The sequence below is a fragment of the Apium graveolens genome, chromosome 9 (assembly GCF_009905375.1).
Source record: "Apium graveolens cultivar Ventura chromosome 9, ASM990537v1, whole genome shotgun sequence".
NCBI classification, from domain to species: domain Eukaryota; kingdom Viridiplantae; phylum Streptophyta; class Magnoliopsida; order Apiales; family Apiaceae; genus Apium; species Apium graveolens.
The window spans coordinates 174,395,054-174,413,228 of record NC_133655.1 but is presented as its reverse complement, the minus strand read 5'-3'; the positions used below and the strand labels follow the sequence as shown (position 1 = coordinate 174,413,228).

The 18,175-nt window shown below is 33.3% G+C and overlaps 1 protein-coding gene across 1 annotated transcript; it reads left to right on the top strand.

Annotated features, from left to right (window-relative positions):
• Positions 1-1,704: 1,704 nt before the first annotated feature.
• On the top strand, positions 1,705-2,688 carry LOC141685744 (uncharacterized). Its single transcript, XM_074490830.1, has one exon. It carries the CDS (start codon positions 1,705-1,707, stop codon positions 2,686-2,688), a length of 984 nt encoding a protein of 327 aa, XP_074346931.1.
• The last annotated feature ends 15,487 nt before the right edge of the window (positions 2,689-18,175 follow it).

The window sequence follows — 18,175 nt, the reverse complement described above, 5'->3', positions numbered from 1 at the left end:
ATTACAACAATGAGCAAAAATTAATTATAATATTATTTTTTGCAAGAACTTGTTCTTAGAAAAAGTTTTTTGGGAGTTGTAACTAGATTTCTTCATATATTATATAAAGTGAAATTATAAAATCTCTCTATCCAGAATAGCACGTATGATGTATGATATTTATTTTAAAATTAATAAATTTTAATTAAAAAATAAGATTGATTTTGAAAATCTAAATAAGTGATATGTGGAATATAATTGACTTTAAAAATATAAATTTGCATTCAAAATTGAAGTAGACAACTATTTTAGAAAAACATTTCTTTCAAGTAATTCAAGTATGAGTTATGACTATTTAATTTAAATATACTTAATTAAAAAATTAAGTAATTGCATTCAAAAATAAAAATTAGAAGTATTGAAAAAATAAATATAAAAAATATCGGTGAGCAACAAAATAATTTTAAAGTGCAGTGTTTTAAAGTTTAAGACTGAGTGTTTTGGAAAAAGAGTTCAATGCATCAACCTTCCAGGTAACAAAAAGGGAGATGATTTTCAACAGCTTAGATATTAAAAATATAAAAAAAATAGACTCCATAATTCTATTCATCAATTAAATATGTGTGCAATGTATGTGTTTTTCTTGCCATAGCTTGCTAAAGTTCAAAAAACAGAAATAAGTGCTATCCATTTTAAAAAAAGTTCACTTTCAAAAATAATATGGACAATTCTATTTTGAAAAAAAATATATTAATATTTTAAATATTATTAACAAACTACTTACCTTTTTTTAACTCAAACACGTTATTCTTTTTATATTATGTAACTAAATTGCCTTTATTTCTAAAAATATCATGGATATATACTTGTTAATATATAATTATTATTAAATCATATCATTTAAAAATTCTAAAGTAACGAATTTTAATATTTTAAATTTTTTAATATAAATTAAAATAATAAAATCATGTAATAATAAAAAGACATGTGTATGGAGGGGTTTTAAGCTATTTTAGTTTAAAGGTACTTATTTCTAAAATGTAGTTTAAGACCAAGCGTTTTGGAAAAAGAGTTTAGATGCGTCAACTTTCTTTAAAACAAAAAGGAGGATGAATTTTCAACAGATTAAATCTCAAAAAATAAATAAATATAGACTCCATAATTCTATTCATGAATTAAATAGTAGACTGTATGTATGTGTTTGTCTTGCCATAGCTTGCTAAAGTTCAAAAAACAGTTCCGGCAGAATAAAGAAGTGGCTGAAGTGCTATCTATCTTTTTACATGCTGCATCAATTTTTTGTTTTGAGTAATTACTGAAGTATTAACATTCGCTTCATGTACCATTTGGCGCCTGATTGGCAAGTCTTTTCCAAAACGATGCTGTCAGCATTCATTCTTTACTGGCACACACCTGCCATTACAAATTTTGACTACTTCATGCATGCAGTTGCAGTATGTACAAACAAGTGCAACATTACTACAAACGTTTATACTGTTTAGAAAAGACAGTCATCCCTGAAATTTCCCAACATGACCAAGTACTAATAAAGCATTGATCACTATATATAAAGCCTATGTTATTGCCTATAATTAAACATTCACAACATGAAGTCTGCTCTTTAGTAGTACTCTCGGACACCTACCAATATATCTCAAGTACCAATTTGACACTCTCAGTCTCAAGTCTCAACTACAACTGAACTCAAGATAATATAATTCAAAAATGGCCAAATTTTTGGTTTGGCTATTTTATGTACTCGCACTGTGTGTTGCATCTGCTAGTGTAAGTGCCCACGACAGTTGGCCTTATGTTTATTCATCTCCACCACCCACATCATGGTATGCATACAAATCACCACCTCCACCACCAACACTCTATTCCTATATATCGCCACCACCTCCATATATCTATAAATCTCCGCCACCTCCATCCCCATCCCCGCCTCCACCATACATGTATAAATCACCACCTCCACCATCCCCCTCTCCCCCACCTCCTTACATTTACAAATCTCCACCACCCCCATCCCCATCACCGCCACCTCCTTATATTTACAAGTCTCCGCCACCTCCATCCCCACCACCACCTCCTCCTTACATTTACAAATCGCCACCACCTCCGTCGCCATCTCCTCCACCTCCTTATGTCTACAAATCGCCACCACCTCCATCCCCATCACCACCTCCTCCCTACATTTACAAATCCCCACCCCCACCATCCCCATCACCACCTCCTCCCTACATTTACAAATCACCCCCACCACCATCCCCATCTCCTCCACCGCCTTATGTCTACCAATCTCCACCACCTCCATCCCCGTCACCACCCCCTCCCTACATTTACAAATCCCCACCCCCACCATCACCATCTCCTCCACCTCCTTACGTTTACAAATCGCCACCACCACCATCCCCGTCACCACCTCCTCCCTATATTTATAAATCACCGCCTCCACCATCCCCCTCACCTCCACCTCCTTATATTTACAAATCACCGCCACCTCCATCACCATCACCACCTCCTCCATACGTATACAAATCACCACCACCACCATCCCCATCTCCTCCACCTCCTTATACTTATAAATCTCCACCACCTCCTCCTTACATTTACAGAACTAAACCAGTATCATCACCATCACTACCACCTTCACCTGCTCCATCTCCCTCAATGGTACCATCTCCCTCAAGTCAGGAATACTACTAATCTTCTCCATCTCCTTCAATGACTCCATCAATATCAAGTCCAGAATACTACAACACTTCTCCACCACCTCATTAATTAACTAAATGCTTTAATCACATTGCGATATTTAGAAAGGGTTTGATGAACAGATTCATGTCGATCAAAGCTGGCTTATTAAATTTTAAAAGTATTGTTTCCTCCTAATTGTTCGAAACTATTAAATCAATTTTATTTCATTTTTTAGCAGGTATTCCCATCATCATTCATTATCGTCTTTTTCGAAACTTTCAGTAATTTCTTAACACTGATCTCTATTTCAAGTACACGAGCACATTTACGTAATTATCATTCTTTTACGCCAAGCATTTTCCTTCTTTTAATAATGGCTTGGATACCTTGGAGGTATTCAAATTTAATATTTGTAATTAATGGAGGATGTGCTATGCTATTTTGTGTTTATATTTGAACACGCTAAAAATTGGTAACTTATGTACGGATATTTAGCACAAATACTTGCACTAATTCCCAAATCCAAGGATCAAAGAAGAAGCTAAATATTTAAAACCATATTTTCTCGATGAACTCCATCTCAATTAGCTTAAGAGTGAATTGTTCTCAAATACAACTAATCAAGGTGAATTGAAGTCATAAGAAGTAAGGATTTTCTTTCTTATAGAATTGTGTTGCAATTGAGTGACTTATTTTTTCAATTATTATTGTCGCTAAATTTTGATATACGAATCTAATAAATAAATTTATAGTTTGTGGGCCTTATGCAATCTCGTCCTTTTAAACTAGTGGGCCTAGCCTTTTGACTTTATTGAGTGTCTTGAGTAGATCATAATTCTCGGCCTTTGGGGCCTAAGTAATGCAACATTAATTATCGAGCCTTAATAATTGAGCCTTACTAAATGAACCATTCTCGGATTAATCAACGTCGCATTTAATGCGCCTAAGGGTTATATTATGCCCCCAATTTCGGGGAAATATATAGAGGTTTATGTGTCTCGGAATTTTTGCCATTTTTCAAGTATGTTTCCTTTATTTTTGATATATTTATCAAAATATATTGTGCCATCTTTATGATTTTTTTATAAACTATTTCCCTATTTTTCTATAATTTTCACATTTTTAAGATTTTTCTGTAACTTTTCTAGTTTTTTGGAGTTTATCAAAATTTCTTTTTAAATTGTCAACCAGTATTCACGACTTGGTTTTGAACTAGAATCTTGGTCGAAAACATGGCCAACTCTGGTTACCTGGTCGAAGCATTTCGATTAGGATCGACGACTTGGTTTTTAACCAGGACCGAGGTCGAAATGAGGGTCATAGGACTGTCAATTTCGTGTTACGTGTCGGGTTCGTGACAGGTCGTATTCTTAGTTTAAAATTTTGGTCTGACACTAAACCGACCCTAAAATATTTTTACCCGCAAAATATTGACACTAACCCGATCCATTCATTAAACGGGTCACCCGACCCGCTAGTGGACAATTATTTTATCTACTATTAATATAGTTATTTTAACAATTTAGTAGATTTAATTGAATATTTTATTTATCAAGCCATTATATATGATTATTTCTTTCGTTTGTGTTGTATTATGAACAAACTACATTTTTAAGTTTAAAAATATTATTTTGTGTAATGAAATTATTCAAGACGTGTTAATTAATTGAAATATATATATATATACATATATATCATTTAAAATATAAAGAAGATAATAAAAAATAATTGAACATTCATAGGTATATGTTTAATTGATCAATTATATTAGTAGTATATTATTTATATTATTTTTTAAAATATATTTTCACGGGTTATGCGGGTCTGGTTCGAATTAACCAGGTGCACCTGTAGCTTGTCTTTTTTAATCGGGTCAATTTCAGGTCTGACATGTTTTCCACATAACGTGTATAGAGACAACCCTAAAGAGTACAAATTCGTGTCGGGTTGTCGGGTCGTGTCCAATCTTGACAGTCCTAAACTTTTTGAGACCTCTAGTCGAAGCAATTTGGCTAGGACTCATGGCCTGGATTTCGACCAGAAATGAGTTTGAAATTTGGGTTGTTTTAGGAACCTCTAGTCGAAGAAACTCAACTAGGATCCATAACCTATATTTCAACCAGAAATGGGGTCAAATTTTAGGTCATTTTAGGGACCTCCAGTTGTAGTAATTCGACTTGGATTCACGACCTAAATTTCGACCAGAAATAAGGTCGAAAATGCAGGTCTTTTTGTTGGGCCGCTTTGGGCTATTTTGCTTGTTTCAAATTATATATGGAGTTTCAATTTAGATTTCATGCCTTCCTAAATTTTATTTGAATTTGGGCTTTTCTTTTGGGCCTTTGTTGATACTGGGTTAATAGCCCATTTCAAGCCCAAATTGTTCGAGAATCCTCTTGAACTTTCTAGTATTATTATTTTTTCCCTTTAATTTCAAAGAAATATCTAGAATATTCTAGATTGTGTTCCTTGTTCGTGCTCTAGACGCATTCTGTATCTCAAAATTCAAAATAAATCTCAACGTCCCGACTATGTACAAAATAGAATGTCATTTATCCCCTACCCATGTCTTTCACAAATCATTTCAGTTATATATTATTAAACTATTTATTATTTATAAAGTTCTTTTATGCTCACATTATTGTGTCCAATGTCCTTCTTGGTCTCTATAAATAGTTTTAATGAAAATTTGTTTGGTATTTGTGATTTATCCTTGTTATATATATATATATATATCGATCACTGTGATAAGTTTAAATTATTTTTTACTCAAAACATATTCAATCTATATGGAAACTTATTCTAGTGTTGCAAGGATGTTTTATACTTGTTCATATGGTTTTATTAAAATTAATGAGGCTGGTCAGAACATAATGGAAGTAAGAATTTCATGTAAGATTTTTTAATAGTGACCTTTATTCTATAAATCAAATATAGAAGTATGATTTCTGTTAAGAAAATGATATACTTTTTAGTTGCTCCGGTTGTTGCTTACTTTATAAGTACGAATTAACCAAGGAAACATAACCTTAAACGAGAATTGAAATACAATATGTTTGCTTGCGTAGTTTTTTCTATTAAAAAGTAATACTTAACTGAAAGCTTAGAAAGTGTTTATATAATTATTGTAATTATCTTTTCCAAATTTATTTGCAATATTTGAAAAAAGGATACGATGCTAAAACCAAATATGTTACACAGGATTCTATACACCAATCAAGGAAACACAAGTTCACTTTTTCATGTCGATCAAAGCTGGCTTATTAAATTTTAAGAGTATTGTTTCCTCCTAATTGTTCGAAACTATTAAATCAATTTTATTTCATTTTTTAGCAGGTATTCCCATCATCAATCATTATCGTCTTTTTCGAAACTTTCTGTAATTTCTTAACACTGATCTCTATTTCAAGTACACGAGCACATTTACGTAATTATCATTCTTTTACGCCAAGCATTTTCCTTCTTTTAATAATGGCTTGGATACCTTGGAGGTATTCAAGTTTAATATTTGTAATTAATGGAGGATGTGCTATGCTATTTTGTGTTTATATTTGAACACGCTAAAAATTGGTAACTTATGTACGAATATTTAGCACAAATACTTGCACTAATTCCCAAATCCAAGGATCAAAGAAGAAGTTAAATATTTAAAACCATATTTTCTCGATGAACTCCATCTCAATTAGCTTAAGAGTGAATTGTTCTCAAATACAACTAATCAAGGTGAATTGAAGTCATAAGAAGTAAGGATTTTCTTTCTTATAGAATTGTGTTGCAATTGAGTGACTTATTTTTTCGATTAGTATTGTCGCTAAATTTTGATATACGAATCTAATAAATAAATTTATAGTTTGTGGGCCTTATGCAATCTCGTCCTTTTAAACTAGTGGGCCTAGCCTTTTGACTTTATTGAGTGTCTTGAGTAGATCATAATTCTCGGCCTTTGGGGCCTAAGTAATGCAACATTAATTATCGAGCCTTAATAATTGAGCCTTACTAAATGAACCATTCTCGAATTAATCAACGTCGCATTTAATGCGCCTAAAGGTTATATTATGCCCCCAATTTCGGGGAAATATATAGAGGTTTCGCGAAATTTAAGTTCACGCTCTTCTCCGGGAATCATTTCATTTTTTAGTGACGAGGAACCGACACATTTAAAACGATTGGGCTTATTCGAGGCTATCTCATTTTTCAGGAAAGTTATAACAATTTCCATTTACTTTCCCACATTTTTTATGTGTCTCGGAATTTTTTCCATTTTTCAAGTATGTTTCCTTTATTTTTGATATATTTATCAAAATATATTGTGCCATCTTTATGATTTTTTTATAAACTATTTCCTTATTTTTCTATAATTTTCACATTTTTAAGATTTTTCTGTAACTTTTCTTGCTTTTTGGAGTTTATCAAAATTTCTTTTTAAATTGTCAACCAGTATTCACGACTTTGTTTTGAACTAGAATCTTGGTCGAAAACATGGCCTACTCTGGTTACCTGGTCGAAGCATTTCGACTAGGATCGACGACTTGGTTTTTAACCAGGACCGAGGTCGAAATGAGGGTCATAGGACTGTCAATTTCGTGTTACGTGTCGGGTCATATTCTTAGATTAAAATTTTGGTCTGACACTAAACCGGCCCTAAAATATTTTTACCCGCAAAATATTGACACTAACCCGATCCATTCATTAAACGGGTCACCCGACCCGCTAGTGGACAAATATTTTATCTACTATTAATATAGTTATTTAAACAATTTAGTAGATTTAATTGAATATTTTATCTATCAAGCCATTTATATGATTATTTCTTTCGTTTGTGTTGTATTATGAACAAAATATATTTTTAAGTTTAAAAATATTATTTTGTGTAATGAAATTATTCAAGACGTGTTAATTAATTGAAATATATATATATATATATACATATATATCATTTAAAATATAAAGAAGATAATAAAAAATGATTGAACATTCATAAGTATATGTTTAATTGATCAATATATTAGTATTATATTATTTATATTATTGTTTTTAAATATATATTTTCACAGGTTATGCGGGTCTGGTTCGAATTAACCCGGCGCACCCGTAACTTGTCTTTTTTAATCGGGTCAATTTTAGGTCTGACATGTTTTCCACATAACCTGTATAGAGACAACCCTAAAGAGTACAAATTCGTGTCGGGTTATCGGGTCGTGTCTAATCTTAACAGTCCTAAACTTTTTGGGACCTCTAGTCGAAGTAATTTGGCCAGGACTCATGGCCTAGATTTCGAGCAGAAATGAGTTTGAAATTTGGGTTGTTTTAGGAACCTATAGTCGAAGAAACTCAACTAGGATCCATAACCTATATTTCAACCAGAAATGGGGTCAAAGTTTAGGTCATTTTAGGGACCTCTAGTTGTACTAATTCGACTAGGATTCACGACCTAAATTTTGACTAGAAATAAGGTCGAAAATGCAGGTCTTTTTGCTGGGCCGCTTTGGGCTATTTTGCTTGTTTCAAATTATATATGGAGTTTAAATTTAGATTTTATGCCTTTCTAAATTTTATTTGGATTTAGGCTTTTCTTTTGGGCCTTTGTTGATACTGGGTTAATAGCCTATTTCAAGCCCAAATTGTTCGAGAATCCTCTTGAACTTTCTAGTATTATTATTTTTCCTTTTAATTTCAAAGAAATGTCTAGAATATTCTAGATTGTGTTCCTTGTTCATGCTTTAGACTCATTCTGTACCTCAAAATTCAAAATAAATCTCAACATCCCGACTATGTACAAAATAGAATGTCATTTATCCCCTACCTGTGTCTTTCACAAATCATTTCAATTATATATTATTAAACTATTTATTATTTATAAAGTTCTTTTATGCTCACATTATTGTGTCCAATGTCCTTCTTGGTCTCGATAAATAGTTTTAATGAAAATTTGTTTGGTGTTTGTGATTTATCCTTGTTTATATATATATATATATATATATATATATATATATATATATATATATATATCGATCACTATGACAAGTTTAAATTATTTTTTACTCAAAACATATTCAATCTATATGGAAGATTATTCTAGGGTTGCAAGGATGTTTTATACTTGTTCATATGGTTTTATTGATATTAATGAGGTTGGTTAGAACATAATGGAAGAAAGAATTTCATGTAAGATTTTTTAATAGTGACCATTATTCTATAAATCAAATATAGATGTATGATTTCTGTTAAGAAAATGATATACTTTTTAGTTGCTCCGGTTGTTGCTTACTTTATGAGTACGAATTAACCAAGGAAACATAGCCTTAAAAGATAATTGAACTACAATATGTTTGCTTGCGTAGTTTTTTTTTATTAAAAAGTAATATCTAAGTGAAAGCTTAGAAAGTGTTTCTATAATTATTGTAATTACCTTTTTCAAATTTATTTACAATATTTGAAAAAAGGATACGATGCTAAAACCAAATATGTTACACAGGTTCTATACACCAATCAAGGAAACACAAGTTCACTTTTTTTATTTAAAAGTTTTAAACAATCCTCCCCATGAATAAAATTGTCTTTTTTGTTCAAAGATATTTTTCCAGCTAAATCAACATCATGCTATAGAAAGTAAGTGACTTTATGCAGTACTACGCAGGAAGAAAATAAATACGTCCGAAAAAAAATTCATTAAAATTTGAAATGTGGGTATCTAAAGTATTTAATTCAACATATATTCTATCATGTTGACATGTTGACGCACATTCGAATCTATGATAATCTATTTGCATTTACCTGAATCGGACATATATGACGGTGAAGGTCCTTATATTTTTCGTCACCAGAGAAAACATTAATCCTAGTTAAGTACAATATGGAACCAGCTCAAATTCAATCGACAAACTATTTAATCAGAAAAAATTAAAAAACTCTATAGGTTTTTTTAATTCAGTAAAATATATAGATTTCTTCATCATAATACTGTTTATGTAGGGATTTCAAATACTAAAATATAATGAGAATAAAAATAAATTCTAATTATATATGAAATTTTAGATATATGGAGCATGATCATGTAATTTTGAGAAATATTATGCACCCGAACCACAACCCACTGGAATATTATATTTTTTATATGCTGTCCAGTCATTTTCCTTAGCCAAGAAAGCTCTTTCTTTTTGTTTAAGCAATTCAAAGTATTCCTTTTATAGTCAACTTGCTCAAATTTCTTTTTCTCAGGATTAGGCTTTCTGCACTCATTTGCAAAATGGACACTCAAGCCACATTTAAAACACTTGAATTTGGATTTATCCATCATATTTCTATTTGGCTTGACTGTCCCAAAATTCTTTTTGAATTTGAGCTTGGAAAACCTTCTTAACAGGAAAGCTATATGTTCATCTATATCCTTCATTTCATCTTGACTAAGATGGTCTTCATGTTCATCTACTAACCCTTTTTCTTTTCCTTCATAAACCCTAGAGTTTGGTGCAGATTCCACAGCTTCAACATTCATCTCTTTCACTCTCTCTTGTTCAACTACTAGTGCTATAGATCCTCCCTTCTTCCTTCCTTTCTACATTTGCTCATCTTGTTCTAACTCAAGTTCATAAGTTTTTAAAATCCCATATAGTCTCTCCAAGGTAAACTCCTTGTAATCTTGTAAGTTTCTGAGAGAGACAGTCATAGGCTTTCATTCATTTGGTAGAGATCTAAGAAACTTCAGGTTTGAATCTTTTGTCTGATAGACCCTTCCATGCAGCTTTAGTAGTGCATTTAGTAGTTTTTGAAATCTACTAAAGATGTCACTTAAAGATTCACTGTCTTCACAATGAAAATGTTCATACTGCTGGATTAGAAGTTGCATTTTGTTTTACCTCACTTGCTCAGTTCCATCACATATGATTTGAATTGTAACCCAAATATCTTTAGCAGTCTTGCAGTTGATGACATTGTCAAACATATCTCTATCAAGACCATTGAACATAATATTTATGGCCTTCTTGTCTTTGTGTACTTGCTCAATATCTTTATCTATCCATTCTGCTTGTGGCTTTGGAACAGTTTGCTCATCACCTACAGCTCCTTCAGTATTTGTAGCAGCTTTTCTAGGGACATGAGGGCCTTTCTCAATGCAATCCACATAAGTTTCATCTTGAGATAGAAGATGCAGGTGCATTTTCACCTTTCAATGGCGATAGTTGTCTTTATCTAAAAATGGAATCTTTACTCCAACATCCTTCCTGCTCATCTTGTTAGTTGCTTTGATCTTTAAACTCTTAGTGTATCAAGAGCTCGCTTTGATATCAATTGTTAATCCCAGAAAATCTAACAGTTGAATTACAGAAATGAGGGTTGAATGTAATTCTTGGTTTCTTCTTGATTTTAAGAACTTCTCTAACAAATATACCTAACAGTGTTTGAATATGCAAAAGTGTGGAATGAGAGTATTGATGTATTTAAACACAAAGTAATTTAAACACAAGTATCTAAAAACTTTCTGGTGGAATGAACTTATCCACCATAGATATTATATTTCGAGAACTCTGTGATACAAGGATTGTACACAGCTGCTTACAAGTAGAATCACAAAGACCAAAGAAATTCTTCACAAATAAAGCTTTTTCTATTTCTCTAGTTTATTTTCTTAATTTACTACTAGTTACTCTTGGTTTATATATTACCAAGTTACAAGTGAATGAGACAAACTAATAAAACAAAATGTGTCTTTGTCTAATCACATGTTTCTTCATTTCTCCATCCAGTATCTTTGATTTTTTTCAGGTAAGCATGGGAATGGAAATGCTTCTTTGTTCTCTAAAACCTGATTACAGGCTGTCACATTCCTTTTGTGTAAAATCAACCCATGTGACTGTCAAGTCACTATCAACTCCTGTTTGAAATTCGTCATCCGTCGAGACTCAGTTTGATCATCCGGCGAAATGTGACTTGGGTCATCTGTCAAATCCTTGTAAAGAACATCCGTTGAAAGTGTTTCCATAACAGTTGACTCAATTTCACTTATGTAAAATTACAAGATATCTAATATATACAATATTGCCAACCTATTTTACATATCATTCTTGCAGTCAACATGACTTAGAATGTCCTACAACTTCTAATTCTTTAAGGCATTACAATACACATGAATGTGCTACAAAATACTTATTAATATATAAGCTACTCTTTCAACGAATGAGAGATAGGATCATCCGTCGAAAGATACAAATACACTTAATCAAATCTACTAAGGTGTTTTTGTAGCATATCATCAAGTCTACAACATGTTCCTAACATATCCTGACTGTTAGACAGATCCTGATCGGCTACACATCCCGGTGACTCTTGACATATCCTGTTTTCTAACATAGACAATTTCCAACAATATGTCCACTTAAAAAAATTGCACATAATAACGAAAGTGAATAGTTGCTATAAATAACTATAATATGTGGAATAAGATTGATCTCACAAATATAAATCAGAGATATGTGGAGCATAATTGACTTTGAAAATATAAATTTACATTCAAAGTTGAAATAGACAACTAAATTGAAATACAATTTTCTTTTAAATGTGGACATGTATTTTGAAAAAGAGTACCTTTTTAAAATTATAACACCTTTTCTTTTCTATTTTCTTTAATTAAAACACATGTTTTCTACGTTTATAATGTGTTGTTATACTTTATTAAAATGGACTAAATATTAAAATTTTGGTAGGTACTTTATTTTGTTAATTCAATTAATTACCATTATAATTAATGATTTCATTATTTTACCTGATCTACTTACTGAATTAGCGTATAATTTAATAACTTTTTAAAGTAAAACATGTTAACTATTTTTCTCCGACTAAAAAACTTATTTTCTATATTAATTTTGTATTGATATAAAATATTATAATAGACGAAATAATAAAAATTTGGTTGGTTACCATAATATATGTGCATGGTGGGGTTATAAGCTATTTTAACTACTTAATTTTTTTAAGTAATTCAAGTATGAGTTATGACTATTTAATTTAAACATTCTTATTTTAAAAGCAATCAATTGCATTCAAAAATAAAAATTACAATTTCTTCATATATTATATAAAGTGAATTGATAAAATATGTGAGTCTTTCATATTTAAGTTGTTATAACTTGTTTATTTTCCGAGATCTTATTATTTAATAAAATCATAAATTGTTGGATTATAAGCTATTTTGACTAAAGTATGTACGAGAAATTTTAAAATCAATTAATTATAATTTAAAAATAAAGTTAGAATTGAATTATTTTCAAAGAAGTATATAGTTATATAAAGAACTTTAATGTTATATAACATCCCCATTTAGAAATTTTATGGAAAACTAACGGATTCTTTGATAATATTTTAGTGCTGATAATTAATTTTGATGAACATAACAACTGGTAATTTTTTTTATTAAGTTAGATGGAAATGGTTATATTTAATATTCAAAAAAGTTTAATACTAACAAAAATTTAAGTTTCGAATCTTGTCAAAAAATTGCTAAACTAAATATTACATTGTTTATTATAATAACGCTAATAAACCCTTTTTTCTTAATTTTTAATTTATTAAAATCTATACTCTAAAGAATAATTACCTTACTTAATAAATTTATTATTTACCTTATTACCATTAAACATTGTTAATTCAATTAATTCCCATTACAATTTATGATTTCATCATTTTATTACGCGTACTAAATTAGTATATAAATTAATTAACTATTTAAAGGAAAACATGTTAACTTTTTTTTCTCCGAGTAAAAAAATTATTTTATATATTTATTTTGTGTTGGTATACTATATTATAATATACGAAATAACAAAAGTTTGGTTGGTTACAATAATATATCTGTGCATGATGGGGTTATGAGCTATTCTAACTATTTAAAAAAAACAGCTCTTTTAAGTATTTCAAGTATGAGTTATCACAATTTAATTTAAACATCCTTATTTTAAAATCAATTAATTGCATTTAAAATAAAAATTAGAAGTACTGAAAAAATAAATGATTGCTTAGTAGTATTTATATTAGTAAAATGATTGCTTAGTAGTATTTATATTAGTATTGTCCTCCTGTTTTTGTCTTGTTGATGGTCGTTTACCTTTCCAGTGTGTTGGACATAACACTATCCAAAGTTCTATCTACAAGATGTTTCAATTTTGCATCCTATTCCAGATCATCAACTATATAATCTTTCTTTTCTTTGGGAACCAGCTTCTGAGGATCACCATCAACTGCAATACCTAATCTCTTTAATTTGTAAAAACCATCAGAAATCCTTTAAGATACTCAAGATCCGTTGCTTCCACAAACGTAGCCATCTTCACCTTCTATATGGTGGTATATTGATTCACTTTCAAAATTGGAACACAAATAATTTCATATCTGCTGATGTTTTTGTTGTGGTTGGAGGTTGTGTTTGTGTTTCCTTATCAGTCATGTTTGATTGTTTTTATGGATCTTAAAAATATAGTGTATCAACAACAAACTCTAATACAAATTGTTAAGCCTTTAAGTATACTGTAACAGGTGAATACCATATTAACAATCAAATCAATTTAAAAGATAATAAATTCAAGAAGAGTTTTGTATTGATGATAAAAACTTTTACATAAATTTCTCAAAGAATGGACATATATCCTTGACAGCTAGGTTACACGAATTATACTAATAATACCCAACACACATGTTGGGCTTGGTTTGTAATAGGCCTTAATATAAACATGTTTAAATAAAGTAGGTCGTAGACATAGTCTCTAACAATAACGTAGAATTAGGATCGGTAGAATGAGAAGTGGAGTTGCAGTAGGACTTAGTTGGTTTTAGTGGTTCCTATTTTCTAGCATGTATTTGTTTTAGTATCTCTATATTTTGTAACGTGAAGTTCTAAAATTAATAACAAGTCAAGTTACATTACAGTATTCATCCAGATATACATAAAGAGAGTGAGCGTGTGTATTGTGTTTGTTTTATCCCTTGGTATCAGAGCCTTGCAGAAGAACAACCCACCTGGTTAGATGGAGACACCAAAAACCAAAGAGAGTTCCTTTGGGTTAAGCTACCCGGTGTTAACGAAAACGAATTATACAACGTGGTCTCTAAAAATGATAGTATTCATGCAAGCCCATGGAGTTTGGGAGGCAGTCGAACCTAAAGACCCAAAGGTGGCACCTGAAGTGAAGATGGACAATCGAGCCCTGGCAATCATTTATCAAGGCGTTCCTGAAGACGTACTCCTTTCTATTGCTGAGAAAAAACCCTCAAAAGAGGCCTGGAATGCAGTGAAGATTATGTCACTGGGAGCAGATAAAGTGAAGGTGGCCAAAGCTCAAACTCTGAGGTGTGAATTCGAAGCACTATGTATGAGCGAAAGCGAATGCCTAGACGATTTCTGTCTGAAGCTGAACGCCATTGTGACTAACATAAGAGCTCTGGGTGAGAGGGTGGAGGAAGTGTATGTTGTCAAGAAACTGCATAGAGCAGTCCCGTCTAAATTTCTGGCTATCGCCTCTGCCATTGAACAATTTGGCAAAGTCGAAGAGATGTCTGTTGAAGAAGTGGTGGGCTCTTTAAAGGCTCACGAGGAACGCTTAAAGGGAAAAAAGAACCAAGTCACGGATAACTCATGTTGACAGAAGAGGAATGGAGGAAACGAGAGACCAATGAGGGACGACTACTCTTGACCCGTGAGGAATAGATTAGAAGGAACAACAAGACTGGAAATCGCAAAGGCGGTGAAAATCGTGCAAAAGATGGCACTCGTGGAGCAAGAGATAAAAGCAGGGTCCGTTGCCTTAACTGTCAAGCATACGGACACTTCGCGGCTGAATGTCGCAAGCCACGTCGAGATCGTGACGTGCAGAAGGAGGCGAACCTTGCACAAGTTTTGGAAGAGGAGCCAGCATTATTAATTGCAGAGGTGGGAAAAGTGGAGGCTAAAGCCTTGATGCTGAAGGAGGATTTAATCATCCCACCCATGAACTTAACGACAGAGGCACACAAGGAAACACAGATCTGGTACCTCGATAATGGGGCAAGCAATCATATGACGGGACATCATGGAAAATTCAGGGATTTGGATGAATGGATGACGGGCAAAGTCAGATTTGGTGATGGCTCGACAATCAACATCGAAGGAAAGGGAACTGTGGTTTTCCAATGCAAAAATGGTGAAGTGAAAGTACTTCAAGAGGTATATTTCATCCCTAACATGCGAAAAAATATTATCAGTTTAGGGCAACTCTCAGAGGCTGGAAATAAAGTAATACTAGAAGGTGATTATTTGAAAGTCTATGAAGATTGTGGTAGGCTGTTAATGAATGTGAAAAGAAGTGAAAATCGGCTGTATAAAATCAGTCTTGAGGAGAGCAGACCACTGTGTTTGATTGGAAAACTGGAGGAGACCACTCGATTATGGCATGCTCGCCTTGGGCATGTCAATTTTCGAGCTCTTGAACTTATGTCGAGGGAAAACATGGCACATGGATTACCAGAGTTGGTGCAACCACTGAATAAATGTGAAGGGTCTTTAATGTCAAAGATGGTTAGGAAACCATTTCCATCACAGGCCACATTTACCTCGAAGAGCATACTTTAGTTGATTCACGCCGACATATGCGGGCCAATAGCACCAACAACACCAGGAGGGAATCGGTATTTTTTCCTGCTTGTAGATGATTACAGCAGGAAAATGTGGATGTATATGCTACAGGACAAAGGAAGTGCACTCGAGATGTTTAAAAAATTCAAAGCACTAGTCGAAAATGGCACTGAGGAAAACTTCAGAGTTCTGAGGACTGATCGCGGGGGAGAGTTTTGCTCGAAGGAGTTTACATTGTACTGTGAGAAAGTAGGGATACAAAGGCATTATACGACGCCATACACCCCTCAGCAAAATGGGGTGGTGGAACGTCGAAATCGGACGGTGGTGGCAATGACACGGAGTTTCCTGAAGGAGGCTAAATTACCAGCATACATGTGGGGTGAGGCTGTACATCATTCAATTTATGTGTTAAATCACCTTCCCACCAGTGCATTGAGAGGCAGAACTCCATATGAAGCCTGGCACGACGTTGTCCCTGACCTGACACACATCAAACTATTTGGATGCACAATAACTATGAAGGTTCTAGCGAAACACAAGAGGAAATTAGATGATCATGGAAAGATTGTTGTGTACCTCGGGAAGGAGCCAGAAACGAAAGGGAATAGATTATATGACCCAAGGACTAGGAGTGTTCTAGTGAGCAGAGATGTGGTATTTCAGGAAACGAAATTCTGGCCATGGGAAGAAGAGACAGAGTTAACTGAAGCCCAGTTTCCTAGCCAATACATTGAAGTGAGTTATGCTGGAGGTGGTGACACAAACACTGAAGAAACAGGAGACAACGGGGAGAACGGGGAGAATCACATGACATCCTCATCAGCGTCTTCATTGCAGTCGTCTTCGTTGCAGAGTACCCCACCAATGCACTCAGGATCACGGTCGACACAATCAGAGTCACAGGCCCAAACACCATCTGCACACCTGGAGTCCCACACAAGGACAAATGCAGACAGTTCTGTGGTGAGTTCAGGAGATGAATCCTCCACAGGCCCACGATGTTATAAAGATCTCGCTCAAATATATGATGAGACCGAGATAATTACTTTAATAGATGAACTGATGCTTTTAAAGGTGGAAGGTCTGATATCATTCAAGGAAGCAGTCCAGGAGAAGGATTGGCAGGTTGCAATGCAGCAAGAGTTTGACACCATTGAACGCAACAATACCTGGACTCTCAATGACTTGCCACCTAGACACAAGCCTATCGACTTAAAATGGGTCTATAAGATAAAAAAGAACCCGGAAGGAAAGGTAGAGAAATACAAAGCTCGCCTCGTCACAAAGGGATATGTACAGTGAAAGGGAGTGGATTATGAAGAAGTTTTCGCACCTGTGGCGCGCCTCGATACAGTTCGGTTGCTTCTAGCTCTGTCAGCAAAAGAAAGGTGGGAGATTCACCACCTTGACGTTAAATCAGCCTTCCTAAACAGAGAACTTGAGGAAGAGGTTTATGTGATGCAGCCCGAAGGTTTTGTGAAGGAAGGACAGGAGCAAAAAGTGTATAAGTTAATAAAGGCATTGTATGGGTTACGTCAAGCACCGCGGGCTTGAAATGCAAGATTGGATAAATGCTTGAGAAATCTGGAGTTTAAAAAATGTTTACATGAACAGGCGGTCTATACGAGGAAAACTCAAGGAAATAAGCTGGTGGTTGCTGTGTATGTCGACGACTTGCTGGTAACAGGTTCGAGCACGAAAGAAATCGAGCAATTTAAGTTACAGATGAACAAAGAATTTGAAATGAGCAACCTTGGGTATTTATCCTTTTATTTGGGCCTGGAAGTCTCTCAAATGGGTCACGTGATTACTTTGAAACAGTCCGCCTATGCGAGGAAGTTACTTAAAAACTCAGGTATGTCAAACTGTAACTCATGCAGGTAACCAATGAAGTATAAA

Bases quoted from the DNA above. Each gene is read 5' to 3' on its own strand.
- LOC141685744 (XM_074490830.1), top strand. From the start codon at position 1,705: ATGGCCAAATTTTTGGTTTGGCTATTTTATGTACTCGCACTGTGTGTT.